This window comes from Portunus trituberculatus, chromosome 1, assembly GCF_017591435.1.
Source record: "Portunus trituberculatus isolate SZX2019 chromosome 1, ASM1759143v1, whole genome shotgun sequence".
NCBI classification, from domain to species: domain Eukaryota; kingdom Metazoa; phylum Arthropoda; class Malacostraca; order Decapoda; family Portunidae; genus Portunus; species Portunus trituberculatus.
The window spans coordinates 6,093,611-6,112,747 of record NC_059255.1 but is presented as its reverse complement, the minus strand read 5'-3'; the positions used below and the strand labels follow the sequence as shown (position 1 = coordinate 6,112,747).

The following is a 19,137-nucleotide window of genomic DNA, read 5'->3' as shown; positions in this document are numbered from 1 at the left end:
TCCCTTCCCAGCTACAAGAGGACAAGATTCGAGCGCTGCAGGAGAAGGTGGAGCTAAGCGAACAGAAGCTGGCTCAGTATGCAAAGCTGCCAGATGTGGAGCAGGAGTTGAAGCAGAGGATGGAGGCGCTGCATCAGGTGGGTGAATGGAGACTGTGTGTGTGTGTGTGTGTGTGTGTGTGTGTGTGTGTTCTGTAAGTTTCGCTGTTTTTCACTAGTGTGTGTGTGGATTTCTTCATAATTATTGGTATTTTCTTGTTTTACTCTTGTTTTGTTTGTGTGTGTGTGTGTGTGTGTGTGTGTGTGTATTCACCTAGTTGTATTCACCTAGTTGTAATTTTACAGGGCCTGGGTATCATACTCGTGTGGCCCCGTCTCCATATCTACACACATCCAACTTTCCTTTAAAACTATGCACACTCCTTGCTGACACCACCTCCTCACTCAAACCATTCCACACCTCCACACATCTTTGTGGGAAACTATATTTTTTCACATCCTTCAAGCATATTCCCTTGGCTATCTTTTTACTATGCGATCTTGTAGTTCTACTTAAGTTTTCCTCTCTCAACATCATTTGCTCATTATCCACTTCATCCAGTCCATTCAACAGTTTATAAACCTGTATTAAATCTCCTCTTTCTCTTCTTTGTTCCAAGGTAGGCAAATTCATTTCTTTTAATCTCTCCTCATAGGTCATTTCTGCCAATTCCGGAACCATTTTTGTTGCCATTCTCTGCAATCTCTCCAACTTCCTTATATGCTTCTTTTTATAAGGGGACCAAACCACTCCAGCATATTCCAATCTTGGTGTGTGTGTGTGTGTGTGTGAGTGACTAATTTCCATTCACTTACTCTCATTTACTTTTTCTCCTCATTCCATTTTCTATTTATCCATTTCCTTCCTAACCAGCGTCAAAATATAAACTTAATATCATAATATCTCCCAAAGCTTCGTATTAACCAGCATTGTAACATCAGCTTGAGACATTCACTATCACCACCACCTGTTTAAGCTTTGTGCATTGTTAAAGTAAGCTTGATGTTTCTCTTGGAATATCAATGAAACTTGTAATATAAGCTTACTAGAATCATTACTCTTGCTGAAATAAGCTTGATAACATTTCTATTACAATATCTGCAAAATTTGTAATATAAGCTAATTTGATTACTCCTGTTAAAATTAAGCTTAATGTTTTCTCTTGCAATATCAACAAAATACTATAATTATTTAAGCTTACTTATTACTCTTGCTGACAATAAGCTTAATTGTAATATAAGCTGAGTTCAAATGTTACTCTTGCTAAAGTAAGCTTGATAATGTTTCTTTTGCAATATCAATGAAACACTATTATAAGCTTACTTCAGTCATTACTCTTGCTGAAATAAGCTTAATAATTGTAATGTAAGCTTAGTTTAATTATTACTCTTGCTAAAAAAATAAGCTTACCTTTTTTTTTTGCAGTGTCAACAAAGCTAATTTAATTTAAGCTTACTTCAATCATTACTCTTGCTCAAAATATGCTTAATTGTAATATAAGCTTAGTTCATATATTACTCTTGCTGAAATAAGCTAAGTTATTCTTTCCTTATAAGCTTAATATTGTTTATCAGTTAGTATAAGCTTAGATCACTCAGACAAGCTTAATTTTCTTATCAATTAATACAAACTTAGACAATTCAGATAAGCTTAATTTCCTTGCCTATCAATTCATACAAGCTTGAACAATAATTATTCTTTCTTTATAAGCTTAATATTCTTGTTTATGAATTAGTATAAGCTTAGATCACTCAGACAAGCTTAATTTTCTTCCTGATCAATTCATACAAACTTAGACAATTCAGATAAGCTTAATTTCCTTGCCTATCAATTCATACAAGCTTGAACAATAATTATTCTTTCTTTATAAGCTTAATATTCTTGTTTATGAATTAGTATAAGCTTAGATCACTCAGACAAACTTAATTTTCTTCCTTATCACTTGATACAACCTTAGACAATCAAGATAAGCTTAATTTCCTTGCCTGTCAATTAATACAAGCTTGGACAATTCAGATAAGCTTAATTTTCTTGCTAATCAGTTAATATAAGCTTAGGCAATCCAGTTATTTTTATATAAGCTTAATTTCTTTGAGTCTTACAATGGGGCTTATTGGAGGCCACTCACACTAAGGTGGAAGGTGACATGTGGCAGGTGGCAGGTGTGACAGGTGGCAGGTGGCAGGTGTGGCAGGTGGCAGGTGGTAGGCAGCACACCTCTGGAAAACGAACATTAGCAAATCTGTAAAGCTTTTCTCAATGAGGTGGTGGTGGTGGGATTGGGCAGACGTCCACGTGTAGGTTGGAATCCCACCACGTGCCACCTTGAAACTTTGCCATTTGTGGAGTGCTATGATGAGTTTTCACACTTATTCACATTTATTTAGTGATTTTAAACAGCTTCAGAAACTCATGTGGGGAATAAAATAGTGAAGACTGTGGCCATTAATCTTGTGACCTCCATAGACCTTTCCTAATGTCAATAAAATGGTCTAATCGTACACAAATCTCAAGGTAAAAATGTGTCCCAGTACTGAAGGGGTTAAAATAGTGAAGACTGTGGCCATTAATCTTCTGCCCTCCATAGACGTTTCCTAATGTCAATAAAATGGTCTAATCATACCCAAACTCAAGGTATATATGTGTCCCAGTACTGTAGGGGTTAAAGTTAGCTACATGTGGCCAGGATACCCAAGTTCCGGGTGGTGTGATTGCCCTACACCAAAGATGCGCTTGGGTGGTGATTTGGGCCCTAATATGCCCACCACTAGAAAGAAAATTGCCTGTGTTACTAATGGGTGGAAGCTGAACACTGGACACCACTTCCCATACATACTCTTCAAGTAGATCTACAGGTGCTATGGGTCTTACCAAAAAAAAAAAAAAAAAAAAATAAATAAATAAAATAAATAATTAAATAGATAAATAGAATAAAAATTGAGATAAAATACAGATAAATAAATAAATAAATAGATGAATAAATAAAAAAACCTGCTTGCCACTCCCATATTGAAGTTGTCTGTTTTTTTAAATGTGTGACTTTCCAGACCAGACTGTGACGCCAAATTGTAATGCAACTTTCACTTCCAAACTTGTTATCAGACAATATAGTTTTACGTTTTTTTTATTTTAATAACAAAATATACAACAAAATTAAAACCTTTGGATGTATGGCACATGTTGATTAGTTTTGAAGAGACTAGACAGATTAGCGGTAGGCACATGTGGCAACACTGCCTGGTGAGAGGGACACACTGCCTTGTGGGAAACTGTTGGCTTTTCTGTGGTCATTTGTCTTTTTATTTATTTATTTCTACCATGTGGGCTTTTCATAGGAATTTCTGGGCTAAAGGGGGTACTTTTTTGTGGTACCTCCTATCTCAAAGCCCACCCGCTAGGAAACCGTTGCCCCGAGTGAGGAAGCCCAACCTACACTCGGACCGTGGACAGGATTTGAACCCATGCGCTTAGAGACCCCTCGGACCCCAAAGCACGCATGGTTCCACTGTACCATGGCAGCACCTCATTAGTTTTGTGGTTGCTCGTGCACAACCACCAGCATGACTTCCACACAACCAACTATGTAACATTAAATTCCAGATGATGAAAAGTTTCTCTCCACATTCGGTACAAAAGCTTGAATTTCTCTTCATTGAGCTCTTGTTGTTTTGTAGCTACATAAACACTGTGAGACTCTGAGACATGGATGTATTCACTACCTCTTACTCTTTCTTCTTCTGTGGATGACTCTAGCACCAATGAAAGCAACAGATAATCCAGATGAGCTTAATTTCCTTGCTAATCAATTAATACAAACTTAAACAATTCAGATAAGCTTAATTTCCTTGCCGATCAATTAATATAAGCTTGAACAATACACTTATTCTTTCTTTATAAGCTTAATATTCTTGTTTATCAGTTAGTATAAGCTTAGATCACCAGGGATGACTCTAGCACTAATGAAAGCAACAGTAACCTCCTCCAATGATGCCATCCTGTGCGCTGTGAAGTCACTGCCACTCTCAAACACATGGCGACGTCCTACTGTGCTCTGAAATCACTGTCACGCACCTGTCACCTGCCACCTTGGTGTGAAAGCCGCCTTAGTGTTGTAACCTTATGTAACCTGTGTTAGTGTACCCTTCCAATGGTCACCTGATGTACCCTTGTCTGTACCATTGTGGCTCCCAGCTGTACCATACCACTAATGCCGCTGTTGTTGTTGTTATTGTTGGTGTAGTTTCAAAATGTACTTTCTCCCTTTCTGCAACTTACTTTCCATGCCTCTTCCTCCCTCTCCCTATTCCTCTCCCTCTCCCTATTCCTCTCCATCTCCCTCTCCCGTTGTTGTTCCTCTGATCGCTATGCCTCTCTCTCTCTCTCTCTCTCTCTCTCTCTCTCTCTCTCTCTCTCTCTCTCTCTCTCTCTCTCTCTCTCTCTCTCTCTCTCTCTCTCTCTCTCTCTCTCTCTCTCTCTCTCTCTCTCTCTCTCTCTCTCTCTCTCTCTCTCTTCTCTCTCCTCCACTTTCCTCATGTTTGTCTCCCTGTTCCCTCCCTCCCTCCCTCCATGTCTCTCCACCTTTCCCTCCCTTCCACATATTTATCTCCCTGTGTCTCTGTTCCTCCACATGCTTTTCTCTCCCTCTATGTCTCCCTGTTCCTTCCTTCCTTCCTTCCTTCCTTCCTTCCTTCCTTCCTTCCGTCCGTCCGTCCGTCCGTCCCCTTCCTTCCATATCTTTCTATTTTCCCTCCATTTTCTGCCCTTTCTCCTCCACTTTTTTCTCTCCTTCCTGCATTATCTCTTTGTCCTCTCGTCTTTCCCTCCGTCTCCCTGTCCCTTCCTCCACATCTCTCCATTTTCCCTCCATTTTCTGCCCATTTCTCCCACATAACTGTCTCCCTGTTCCCTTGTCTACCTCCCTCCATGTCCCTCTCTCCATCCATATCTCTATTTTCCCTCCATTTTCTCCCCCTTTCGATCCCCCTATCCCTCCCACATGTTTATCTCCCTTGTCTGCCTCCCTCCATGTCCCCTCCCTCCCTGTCCATCCCTCCCTCCCTCCTCCACTCACCCTCCCTCCCTCCATGCTGGTTCTAGGTACAGGAGAAACATGGGAGCGCTGAGGATCGCATACAACGCCTAGAGAACCAGCTGGATGAGAAGGGTGCCGAGCTGCTCCGCCTCAACCAGCGCCTCAAGATGAACGAAGACCACAACACTCGCCTCTCCAGCACTGTTGATAAGCTGCTGCAACGTACGTATAGGGGAAGAGTGTGTTTGGGGGTGTTTTAGGGTAGTTTGAGGTGTTTGGGGTGTTTTGTGGGTGTTTAGTGGTGTTATAGTGGTGTTTTGGGGTGTTTGAGGATGTTTGGGGTGTTTAGGGTTGATTTAGGGTGTTTTGGGGTAGTTTGGGAGTGTTTGTGGGTGTTTAGCTTGGTTTGGAGGTGTTTCAAAGTGTTTTTGGGGTGTTCAAGGGTGTTTGAGGGTGTTTTGGGGATGTTTGAGGGTGTTTTTGTGGTATTTGAGGTGTTTTGGTGTGTTTCGGGTGTTTAGGGCACTGAGCTGCTCCGTCTCAACCAGCCCCTCAAGATGAACGAAGACCACAACACTCGCCTCTCCAGCACTGTTGATAAGCTGCTGCAACATACGTAAAGGGGGAAGAGTGTGTTTGGGGGTGTTTGAGAATGTTTGAGGGTAGTTTGAGGGTGTTTAGAGTTGTTTTACGGGGTTTTTGGGATGTTTGGGGGTGTTTTGGTATGTTTAGGGATGTTTTGAGGTGTTTGGGGAGTGTTAGAAGGTGTTTAGGGGATATTTTGGGAGTGTTTTGGGGTGTTTTGGGATGGTTTGGGTGGGTTTGTGGTGTTGGGATGTTCAGGTAGTGTGTGTGTGTGTGTGTGTGTGTGTGTGTGTGTGTGTGTGTGTGTGTGTGTGTGTGTGTGTGTGTGTGTGTGTGTGTGTGTGTGCTCCAAATAATCGCCTAACCTTATCGTCCCTCCCACAACAGAATCCAACGATCGTCTCCAGGTTCACTTGAAGGAGAGAATGCACGCCCTGGAGGAGAAGAACGCTCTCACTGCTGAACTGGAAAGAACACGTAAGATCTTAGAAGACTCCACGCAGGAAAAGGTACGTAGAAACCCTTGTGTCTTGACGTATTTGTTTTATTACTTGCTTTATGGAGAAAATTAGAGAAGGGGATGTTTAATGCTTACGTTATTGATCTTGCTTCTTGACGTATTTGTTGACTATCTTATGGAGAGAATAAGAGAGAGGGAAATTGTTTTCTGTTTACGTATTTGTTGACTAGTTTCTTTTATGGAGAGAATAAGAGAGAGGGAAATTGTTTAAAGTTTACGTTATTCTTTTGTGTTTACGTATTTGCCGACTAGTTTCTTTTACGGAGAGAATACGAATAAGAGACAGGGAAATTGTTTAAAGTTGACGTCGTTCTTCTTTTGTGTTTACGTATTTGTTGACTAGTTTCTTTTACGAAGAGAATAAGAGAGAGGTAATGTTTAAAGGTAGCCTTATTGTTTCTTTACGTATTTGTTTATTACTTGCTTTATAGAGAGAATTAGAGAGGGGATGTATAATTTTACGTTATTTATCTTTTGTGTTTACGTATTGGTTGACTAACTTTTTTATGGAGAGAATAAGAGAGAGGGATATTGTGTAAAGGGTTATTGATGGTGTGGGAGTGATGTAGTGGTGAATAATGGTTGTGGATAGGGTGTTTAGTGATGGTGATGCATATTGGTCATTGAGTAGTGTGGTGGTGATGATGATAATGTAAATAATGATGTGAACAGTGTCATTTTATTGTTTTGTTTGTGAAGGTTTGTTGTGTTTGTGTGTGTGTCTGGTGGTGTGACTCAACTGTTGATGAGCCTGTGTGTGTGTGTGTGTGTGTGTGTGTGTGTGTGTGTGTGTGTGTGTGTGTGTGTGTGTGTGTGTGTTTGGCCTGTGCCTGTTTGGGTGCGGCGGCGTGGCAGTAACCCGTGTCTCGCTGAAGGAGCGGCTCCAGCAGGAGTTGGATAGCGTGAAGGCGGAGCTGGAGAGTATGTTCCCGGGAGGCCTGGTGGGGTAAGTGAGGGTGCCCGGTGCGCCGCGCCCGCTGCCCACGCTTCCCACCACCTCACCGCCTCACCGCCACCCCCAGACTCTCCCCGTGCCTCCGCCTCTCACTCTGTCTCTCTGTCTTGGTGTTTGCTTGATGTATTGCTTTTAGATACTTTTATTTCTTTTGTTTTCTTTTGCTACAGAATGAAATATTGAAAGAATTGTCCAGGCGACAACTAGAGGCTGAACAGCTGAAGCAACAATTGTTGCAACAGGAGATTGCCTTCAATATTAAACAGACAGAAGCTTTGACCAGGTAAACACGACCAGCGCGCACCCACCGTTCACCTCCACCCGCGCTGCCACGGTCACGGCGGGGCGGGGCTGGGTTCCCCACCCCGCCCCGCCCTGCCAGGCAGGCAGACGCATGGACAGATGGACTGTGCCGCCTCACACTCGTGGCTCATAGCAGTAGTCAGCCGGACCACTGACTCAACGCTCACTAGCTGACTCTGACTCACCGAATCACTGACCCACTCACCCACTGACTCACCCACTCACCCACACACTGACATCCACTCACTGACTCTCTGATTTGGTGACTTCCTGACTGGTGGTGCAGTGCTGCCTGTGTGCTGCCACTGCCTCCCCTTCATCCCCCACCCCTCACACTGCACACTGCACACTGCACACTGCACACCGCCTCACCTCTCACCACCGCCCACCGCCCACCACCCCTCACAGTAAAGGCTTCCTCTAAACACCCTGAGACTCACCACTGTGCTAACACCCTTGCCTCGTCTTTGTATTAAAATCCAGGGCTTGTATTCTCAAACACTAATGCATTTCACCTCCACTATTTCAAAAGGCTTCATTTAAATTTGCTCAAGTTTTTTTAAGGTGTTTTTATGGTTCTAGAGGTAGAGTGACAGTATTTCCACATTATTAAGTGAAGAAACGCCACAGAAAACCCTGCTATTCGTCTCTTTAGCCTTGGAAAGTATTCATGGTGGAAGAGCAAAGCGTTTCAGAATATTGGCCCAGGCTGCCTCACCCCCCCATTCCTCTCACCACCACCACCACCACCACCACACAGCAACACAGCCCTCCTGGTGACCCCCCCACACACCCACCACTGCATGTAACACTGTGATGACGCGGCTGTTTCCCACACTCAAAACAAACACTGAATTACGCTTGTTTTGTCATTCGTAAAATAGTAAGATATTTTACGTAAACTTTTGTCCAACTTTACGTATGATTAATTCCAGTGTGTCTCGCGTCTTGAGTTTTGGGGATGGGAACGCTGCCTCACCACATACGTAATGCAAGGATACGTAATGAAGAGTGTGAGACGTACTGTGCATGCCGTAAATATAGTGATGGTACTCTTATTACAACGATGCTACACTTATGGTACTCTATATACTATCATTCTCATTGTTACGTAACTTAACTTGACGTAACGTTAGGAAAGGTTTTAGTATTTTGCATTATCAAATCTGTATTCCTTATTTTTTCGGTAGTTTGTGTGTATTTTGGACAGAAAGTTATTGGGGTTTTTAAGGGTGATTTCAAGGTTCTAGTGGAAGTTATTGGGGTTTTTAAGGGTGTTTTTGTGGTTCTAGTGGAAATTATTGGTGTTTTAAGGGTGTTTTCATGGTTCTATAGTTTGACAGGGTGTAGTGGAAGTTATTGGAGATTTTAAGGGTGTTTTTGTGGTTCTAGTGGAAGTTATTGGAGTTTTTAAGGGTGTTTTTGTGGTTCTAGTGGAAGTTATTGGTGTTTTTCATATAGTGGTGATAATCTAATTTTACTTATAGAAATTATGTGTACTATTACTATTACTACTACTACTTTTACTACTACTACTACTAATATCTTCTCCCATCCCTCCCTTTCCTCTCCACCTTTTCTTCCCCTTCCTTTACGTATCATTTATCATTTTATCTTGCTTTCCATTATTCTCCTTCATCTTTTTCCCTTCCTTTCCTTCCTTCTTTTCATTAATCTTCCTTCCTTCCTTCCTTCCTTTCTTCCTCCAATTCTCTTCTATACTTTTCCTTATTCCTTCATCTTTCTCCTTTCTTTCCTTCTCTTCATTCATCTACCCTTCCTCCTCCTCCTCCTCCTCCTCCTCCTCCTCCTCCTCCTCCTCCTCCTCCTCCTCCTCCTCCTCCTCCTCCTCCTCCTCCTCCTCCTCCTCCTCCTCCTCCTCCTCCTCCTCTATACAGGTCAGTGTCGCCCACCGGAGGAGAATTTGTACGCAGCACCTCCCACTCCAGTTTCGAGTCTCGTTCTCTCCCGCGTCGGCCTCCGTCTGCCCCGCCTGCACACAAACGCACACCTGGGAGCCTTGACGACGAGAATTCACAGGTACGGTGTGTGTGTGTGTGTGTGTGTGTGTGTGTGTGTGTGTGTGTGTGTGTGTGTGTGTGTGTGTGTGTGTGTGTAGGATTGAAGTGATGAGAGTGAAGGAAGGAGGGAAATACTACTACTGCTACTGCTGCTACTACTACTACTACTACTACTACTACTACTACTACTACTACTACTACTACTACTACTACTACTACTACTACTACTACTACTACTTTTTCTTTTTCTTCTTCTTCTTCTTCTTCTTCTTCTTCTTCTTCTCCTCCTCCTCCTCCTCCTCCTCCTCCTCCTCCTCCTCCTCCTCCTCCTCCTCCTCCTCCTCCTCCTCCTCCTCCTCCTCCTCCTCCTCCTCCTCCTCCTCTGCACACCCACACTAACCCACATCTACCCCCTGTACAGGCAAACACAGGCTGGGAAATGGCAGGAGGACACTTAGCAGGCCAGTTTACTAGTGAAGGAGGAGAGCTGTCTGACGGAGAGGCTGAAGATGCAGAGTCAATCTTCTCCCACATTGATATGCTCTCCCCGTCCCACCACCAGGACACCCAAACACTGGTTATCATGCTGCAGGACCAAGTGGAAGCTATCGACAATGAGATCAGGTGTGTTTAAAGGGGATTGGATTCTTTTCAAGGGAATTGGATTCTTTTTAATGGGATTGAATTGTTTTTAATGGGATTGAATTGTTTTTAATGGGTTTTGGATCGTTTTTAAAGGGTTTGATTGTGTTTATATAGAGGATTTGAAGGGTTTTAGGCGGGAAATTTTTATCTGAAGGGGTTTGTGGGTAGTTTTTGATTCTTTAAGTAAAGGAGTGGTTGATTTGATGTTTGTTTGTTTGTTTTTTTGTTTGTTGTTATTGTTATTATTGTTTTTATATTTTTGTTTGTTTTTCTATCTATTACTGTTACTTGTATATTTTTATTTACTCTATATTTATTTATTTATTTATTTATTTATTTATTTATTTATTTATTGGTGTTATGACATGTTTCCTGCTTCTACTACTACTACTACTACTACTACTACTACTACTACTACTACTACTACTACTACTACTACCACCCTGGTCTGATTTTTTATTACTTTTATTACATAATCTCTCTCTCTCTCTCTCTCTCTCTCTCTCTCTCTCTCTCTCTCTCTCTCTCTCTCTCTCTCTCTCTCTCCCAGCATGCCATAGCTAGTACCACCACCACCACCACCACCACCACCGTCCCTGTCGAGTCACGTAGAAGTGGTCCGTTCCGTCAGTCTCCTTTTTACGTCACACTGAGCAATCTTTGACGTAATATTAGTTTTGATGTGATTTATTTATTTATTTTTTCGTTTATTTCATTGCTTCTTATTCTTTCTTTCTTTCTTTTTTTTTTGCAAGATTGTTTGTGTGTGTGTGTGTGTGTGTGTGTGTATGTTTTTTTTCGTTTTGTGGTGTTTTTATGGTTTTAATTTATTTTTTTTACAGATCATTAACAAAAATCTCGTTTATTTACGTTTCGCTTGTTTTCCGCTCTTATTTATTTATTATTATTATTTACTTATTTTTATTCTTCCTTTTCTTTGATGTATATTTATTGTCAATCTTTTGTTACATCTATCATTCATTTTTTTCCTCTTTTTAATTCTCCCATGTATGTTTGACTGTTTCCCCTCATCTGTTACTACTCCTTGTTAATTTTCCCCTCTATCTTTCCATTATTATTAAACCTGTTACATTTTCCTCATAATAATGTGTTTATTCTACTTATTTATCTATTTATTTTGACAGCTGGTGTTTTGATTCAATGCCTTGCCTGCCTTGTCTCCCTTATGCTTGTCTCAGTCACTCACTCACCATTCCCTCGTCTCATGCTTGTCTCGTTCACTCACCATTTCCTTGTCTCTAATGCTTGTCTCATTCATTCATTCACCATTCCCTCGTCTATCTTTTAAGCTTGTCTCACTCATTCACCATTCCCTTGTCTCTCCTACACTTGTTCTCATTCAGTCATTCACCATGCCCTTGTCTCTCTTAGGCTTGTCTCACACTGAAGCTCACACTACTATGGGGAGTGTTCAGAAGTAGTGGTTGTGAGCAGGTGGCAGCACAGTACGTGTCCCTTTCGCTCTCACAGGGTAATATAGAACATACCTGCAGTGTCATTCTACGAGTATAAACACAGAGATGCAATAAGTCAAATCCTGTCAACGGTCTGAGTGTAGGTTGGGCTTCCTCACTCGGGGCAATGGTTTCCTAGCGGGTGGGCTTTGAGATAGGAGGTACCACAAAAAGTATCACCTTTAGCTTGAAATTTCCGTGTAAAGCCCTCATGGTATATATATGAAAAAAAGTTGTTGTAATATATTTTTCTGCATAATCAAACTCTGTCCATGAACAAAAGTCTATAAGTTGATTTTCTGGTGAACTGGCATTGAGGCTTGTCTGGTCATCTCCACATTGGCCAAAGAGTACACCCTTGATGGAAATGTATCATTCCAGGCCACAGTAAACATGAAGGCAACATGTCTGTGTCACTTAAACTCCAAGCCACACAGATCAACTAAGTATATGGACACAATTTTAATTAATAACAGGCAACTTGAGTATCCTGGCGAGAGTGTTGCTGTCTAACCCAACCATGGCTGGCCACCTGTTTACCTCAACAAACACAGTGTTGGACAAATAGTTAATTCTTGCTGTAATGTCCATGTCACTATGCCATGAGGAGGAGGAAAGCTTCACATATTCCTCTCTCCTCACTCTACACTAGTCCTGTGATATGCTTAGTCTTTGGTTCATTGTTTTGCTGCATCTTGATCTTGACTTGTGAAAGCAATGCTGAAATCCCCACAAAAATAACAATATCCATATATGACGATGTTATTGAGTATCCTGGGCCATGCTATATAGTACACTCACAATTTTGACCTTTTAATTGTCCACATCAAAAGATTTAAGACTTGCAATATACCACATTTAAGATATTGATAGCGGTATTAGAAGATATTCACAAAAAGATATTTCTCTTTTGACAAACTCCCAAAATGAATACAGGATATATAAAAGATACAGAATGTCAACAGTAATAGAGTAATCAATGTTCTCACCTGTATGCACCGGGGATTTAATGCAACAATACCTCATGTCAGAAGGGGGCATGTAGAAGCAGGGACATGTGGTAGATTACTTTGAAAACGTCCCATTGCCTTGTCTCTCTTATGCTTGTCTCATTCAGTCACTCACCATTCCCTTGTCTCAGTCACTCACCACTTCCTTGTCTCTCCTTTATGCTTGTCTTAGTCACTCACCATTCTCTTATTTGTGTTTGTCTTGTTTGTGTTTGTTTTCTTGGGTGTATCTAAGGCTTGTGTTTCTTTTCTTACTAAAAAACTGGCTGTATTTCTTGTTTTTTTTACTTTTTTTTCCTTGTTTTGTGTTTTTCTGTGTTTGTTTTAAAGTTGTGTGTTTTTTTTCCCTTACTTTCCCAATTTTCTTCTTTCGTTTTTTTTTTTCGTTTTGTCGTGTTTTTTTTTATTTCACTGTTTCAGAATGGCTATAATTTTAATCTTTTCTGTTTTGTTTCATCTCCATTTTTTTTTTTTTTTTTTTTTTTTTTCATGTCTTTGGGTTATTTTTATGTGCCAAGGTGTTTGAAAATTGCTGTAGTGTTTGGTACTTTTTTAATCTTGTGTATCTGATCTCTTGTATTGGTGTGTGTTGTGTGTTTCCTCCTCTGGATCACTTTGGTGCTTGAGAGAACAGTGACGACGTAGAAATCTCATATCATGCTCTTATTTTGTTGTCACTGCTGGGTTACGTCGACTTAACCCCTTCAGTACCATTAGGTGTTTCCATATTCATTCTGGTGACTATTTGGTGATTTTCCACAGCTTCAGAAATTTATGTTGGGGATTAAAATAGTGAAGACTGTGGCCATTAATCTTTTGCCCTCCATAGAGCCTTCCTTATGTCAATAAAATGGTCTAATCACACCTCATATTCATTCTGGTGACTATTTGGTGATTTTATACAGCTTCAGAAACCTATGTGGGGGGTTAAAATAGTGGAGACTGTTGCCATTAATCTTCTGCCCTCCATAGACCCTTCCTAATGTCAATAAAATGGTCTAATGGTACAGAAATCTCAAGGTAAAAATGTGTCCCAGTACTGAAAGGGTTAAAATAGCGAAGACTGTGGCCATTCATCTTGTGACCTCCATAGACCCTTCCTAATGTCAATAAAATTATCTAATCACACACAAAACTCATGGTGAAAATATGTCCCAGTACTGAAGGGGTTAAGAACTGCCCTTGAATATTTCTAAATGAACCAAAAATTCACTAAATATGCTGCTTTATTTTTATAAAGACTACCTTACACCAAAAGACAATTAAAAACTACCCTTATATATTTTAAAATTGACTAAGAATTCACTACATTTGTTATTTCACTCCTAATTGACTGGTTTACATTAAAAACATTGATAATTTACTTACATATTTCTAAATTAACTATGAATTCACTAGATTTATGTTTTCTTTCTTTAATTAACTAACTCAAATTAAAAACACTCAGAATTTTACTTATACATTTCTATATTAACCAAAAATTCAAGAGACACTTCTAAATTGACTATGAATTAACTAGATTTACTATTTCTTTTCGTAATTAATTAACTTGCATTAAAAACACTCAAAAATTTAACTAACACATTTCTATATTAACCAAGACTTCAGTATATTTGTTATTTCACTCTAAAATAATAAGCTGACATCAAAACTACCCTTATATATTTCTAAGTTAACCAAGAACTCACTAGGTTTGCTATTTCACTCTTATGATAACTGGCTGACATCAAAACACTTCAAAGTATCCTTACAGCTTTCTAAATCAATCAAAAATTTGTTACATTTGCTATTTCACCCAAAAATTCTTCAAACTTTACGTATTTCTAAATTGACTACGAATTCACTACATTTCTTACTTTACTCAATAACTGACACTCAAAAATGCTTCAAACTGCCTTTACGTATTTCTAAATTGACTACGAATTCGCTACATTTCTTACTCGACTCTATAATTGACTATCTGACACTCAAAAATGCTTCAAACTACCTTTACGTATTTCTAAATTGACTACGAATTCGCTACATTTCTTGCTTTACTCTATAACTGACTAGCTGACACCCCAAATATACTTCAAACAAACTATCATTATATATTTCTAAATTAACCAAGAACTTCCTCACACACTCATCTGTCTCCCTTTGCCTTGTGTAGAGTAACAGTGAGGCAATGAAGCTTCCTTATACTGTGATATTTCAGTTCAAATCTCCCTCTGAACAATTGGCCATATTCTCAAACACTGCTGCTAACCCTCCACTCTGATGAAAAGGCTCTAGATTAACTTGGGTGGGTTTTAAAAGGGTACTTTTTACGTTTGTAGTGACAGATTGACAAGCTTTCTACACCACCAGCAGGGGAAACACTCTTGAGAACTTGGCTAGTCATCTCTGTGGCCTTGGAAACTGGTGTGAGTGAGAGAGAGAGAGAGAGCAAAGCGTTTCTGAATATTGGCCATTGGGAGGGATCAAATACTAGTTAATGACATTCCCTCTTGTGTGTTTCTCTCTCACACAGACAATTGAAGACAGAACATACAACTTTAATCTCTTAATCCCTTCAGTAGCATGATGTGTTTCATATTCATTCTGGTGACTATTTGGTGATTTTATACAGCTTCAGAAACTCATGTGGGGGATTAAAATAGTGAAGACTGTGGCCATTAATCTTCTGACCTCCGTAGACCCTTCGTAGTGTCAATAAAATGGTCTAATGGTACTGAAGGGGTTAAAATAGTGAAGACTTGTAGCCATTAATCTTCTACCCTCCAAAGACCCTTCCTAATGTCAATAATGTCTAATGGTACACAAATCTCAAGGTAAAAATGTGTCACAGTACTGAAGGGATTAGAATAGTGAAGACTGTGGCCATTAATCTTCCGACCTCCATAGACCCTTCCTAATGTCAGTAAAATGATCTAATGGTACACAAATCTCAAGGTAAAAATGTGTCCCAGTACTGAAGGGGTTCAAATAGTGAAAGAGAGTGACAAGAATGAGAGACAGGGGAGGAGATGCACTCACTAGCACAAAATTGAACTTAAAAACAAGAACAATTTGCATTTATTTTCCTCTTCAGATTCTGTTTGTGTGGTGGCTGAGACTCAAACCTGTGTTGCCTCTTGTTTAGCCTTATAATGCCCTCTTGCTTTCCTCTTGGTGTGTACAGGCTGCCCCCACACACACCACTACACCACACCACACAGATTCTTAGTAGTAGCCAGGATAGAGCCAGAAATAATGGGTTTAAGCTTGAGAAATTCAGGTTTAGGAAGGAAATGGGTAAATGGTTACATAGCAGAGTGGTTGATGAATGGAACAGATGCAGTAATGATGTCGTTAGGGCTGTCAATAGAGTAGTAGTAGTAGTAGTAGTAGTAGTAGTAGTAGCTCATGTTAGTGGTGAGTCAATAGGGAGCTTTTAAGGATTTGAGGAAAGTATGGCTGGGAATGATAGATGGAATTAGGCAGCTTTCCCCACAGAGGGCCACATGTAGGCCGGACAGCACACCCCCTTGCAGCTTCCCTCCCTGTATTGTGTTCCTATGTTCTGCATCACCAAGGAGGGACTGTGGGTGTGGTGAGGTGGGTTGAGGACAATAGTGGAAGGAGTGATGTGTATCGGGTGATGAAGATTTAGGTGTGTTTGGGGTGTGTGTGTGGGGAGTGGTATGTGTGTGGGTGGGGTGAGGGAAGGTTAATTGTGTTTAGGGTGAGTGGGGAGCTGGTGTTTGGAGTGGGGTGTGTTTGGGGTGAGTGGTGAGCTGGTGTTTGTGTGTGGAGGGGTGGTGTGTCTGTGTGTGTGTGTGTGTGTGTGTGTGTGTGTGGAGGAAGACTGTCTGGTGTGTTATGATAGATCAAGATGGATAAACAGAGTGAAGAGAGCGTCATGTGCATATAAAGAGAAGATTTACACACATTACGTAGCCACAAACACTTCACAGACACACACACAGACAGACACTAAGAAAAGCCTGTATGCACCACCCTCTATCTCTCTGTCTGTGTCTCTCCGTGTCTCTGTCTCTGTGTCTCTTAAGTCTATCTGTGTGTGTCTGTCTCTCTGTCTGTGCGTGTCTCTCCGTCACTTACGTAGTCTAACTCATGATATTCACCTGATTTACCTCCTTTATTTGCCTCTGTCATATGGTTTGGTCTTCCTCTCGTGCAGCAACCTAGTTGGGGGTAGAGGAGGGAGTGTGGGGGGGACTGAGGCTTATTGGGCAGGCGTGGTGTCCCCCCAAGGTCCTCCCTCAGCGTGGGATGCCATTCCAGACCAACGTAGCAGGTGCATGAACACTACCACCATACTTATGCTTGTCAATTGGTCCTTGTTCCTTGTTCGTGTCTGTAGTGCTATTCGACTACTACTACTACTACTACTACTACTACTACTACTACTACTACTACTACTACTACTACTACTACTGTTTATTGTGTGCTTCTTACTATACTTTTATTGCTAGTACTGTTTTGATTATTTTACTCTCCCTACTACTACTACTACTACTACTACTACTACTACTACTACTACTACTTGTGTAAGACGTAATATTGCCGTCAGCCCTCCTCTCCTTCCGGTCTATTTTCTGATTGGTGGATATTACTGTGTGCCTCAAATTGCTGGCTGCTCATTGGCTAACTGTCATAGGGAGAAGAGGATTGGCTGGAGAGAGAGAGAGAGAGAGAGAGAGAGTATTTCAAGTTTTTTCCTGTTCTGTGATAAATCAGATCTTTCATACTACTACTACTACTACTACTACTGCTACTGTCATAGTTTGCATTACATATTATAGTTATGCTAACACTATTGTTTTTTTAAATAGCTCACTACTACTACTACTACTACTACTACTACTACTACTACTACTACTACTACTACTACTATGCTAACACTACTTTCTGTATAATAAGCTCTCTATCTACTACTACTACTACTACTACTACTACTACTACTACTACTACTACTACTACTACTACTACTACTACTACTTCTGTGTGTAAATATTCTGTGAGATTATGCTTATGTAACTCCCCCCACCCTAAGCTTTACGTATAAGACATGCAGTGGGTCTGTAATTTTACGTATGCTAAAATGTTCCAACCTTCCGAGCTGGTGTTTGAAAATGCTTTGCTCTCACCACGATTTTTCCGAGACCACAGAGATGCTTGGTGAAGTTCATAGGGGTGTTTCTCCCATTGGCATCAGTAGAGTCTCTTGAAAACACCAATTACTTACATTACAGCCTGTCAAACTATCACTGGAACCATGAAAACAGTCTTAAAAACTCTCATAACTTCTACAGCCTGTCAAACTATCACTGGAACCATGAAAACAGTCTTAAAAATTCTCATAACTTCTACAGCCTGTCAAATTATCACTGGAACCATGAAAACAGTCTTAAAAACTCTCATAACTTCTACAGCCTGTCAAACTTTCACTGGAACCATGAAAACAGCCTTAAAAACTCTCATATCTTCTACAGCCTGTCAAACTATTACTGGGACCATGAAAACCCCAATAACTTCTACTACAGCCTTTCAAACCATAGAACCACAAAAGCACCCTTGAAAACCCCAAAAACTTCTGCAACAGTCTGTCAAACTATCACTGGAACCATGAAAACATCCTTGAAAACTCCAGTAGCTTCTTCTACAGCCTGTCAAACTATAGGACCATGAGAACACCTTTAAAAGCCCTCAATATGTTCCACTACAGCCTATCAAACTATCACTGGAGCCTTGAAAACCCCAATAACTTCCAGAGCCTTGAAAACCCTAATAACTTCCACTATAATAATTGATATAGATTTATCAAGGTATTTTTAATGGCTTTGCTGACAAATTATCAAGATTTCTGCATTATTAACAGTAGAAACATTAAGTGACGTGTTTTTAAGGGTGTTTTTATTAGTTCTAGTGATAGATTAACAGCATTTCTACATTATTAAAAGGAGAAGCAGTTGACGACATTTTTAAAACAAGATTTCTACATTATTAACAGGAGAAACATTATGGGACATGGGTTTTTAAAGGTGTTTTTATTGGTTCTAATGACAGATTAACATTTCTACATTATCACTGGTAAAAACAATAAGTGATAGGTTTTCAAGGGGCCTTCTGTAGTTCTGGGGAAAGATTAATGAGAGATCTACACCATTAACAGCCTGAGCAGTCTTGGGAACCCTGCTAGTCATCTCTGTGGCTGGGAAGAAAAGCCATAAGGGAAGCAAAACATTTCAAAATACACTCAACCCTCGTTTTTCCGGACTAAATGATGCAGGAACCAGTCCGGATAATAGTAATGTACATATGTAATCCAAATAAGATGAGGTAACTGTCCAGGAAAAGAGAAAAGACAGAAGGAGAGTGTTGTTTACCTTAATACTATGTACAATGTAATTACACCGTTTAATATGAAAGATTCGGTGCTGGCTGTGTTCGTATTGCCAGCTTCACTTCACAGTTGTTTTATTTTTTATGTGAGCTTTTTCTCGGGAATTTCTGGGCTGAAGGGAATACTTTTTGGGGTACCTCCTATCTCAAAGCCCACCCGCT

At 40.4% G+C, this 19,137-nt stretch overlaps 1 protein-coding gene across 1 annotated transcript in view; it reads left to right on the top strand.

Annotated features, from left to right (window-relative positions):
- The window catches only part of LOC123520236 (liprin-alpha-1-like), a 68,947-nt gene that overhangs the window by 23,368 nt on the left and 26,442 nt on the right, over positions 1-19,137 (top strand). The window contains 7 exon segments of the mRNA XM_045282384.1: positions 12-137; positions 5,137-5,293; positions 6,044-6,165; positions 7,302-7,414; positions 9,333-9,474; positions 9,877-10,079; positions 16,751-16,867. Of these exon segments, the coding sequence (XP_045138319.1) occupies positions 12-137; positions 5,137-5,293; positions 6,044-6,165; positions 7,302-7,414; positions 9,333-9,474; positions 9,877-10,079; positions 16,751-16,867 (980 nt within the window).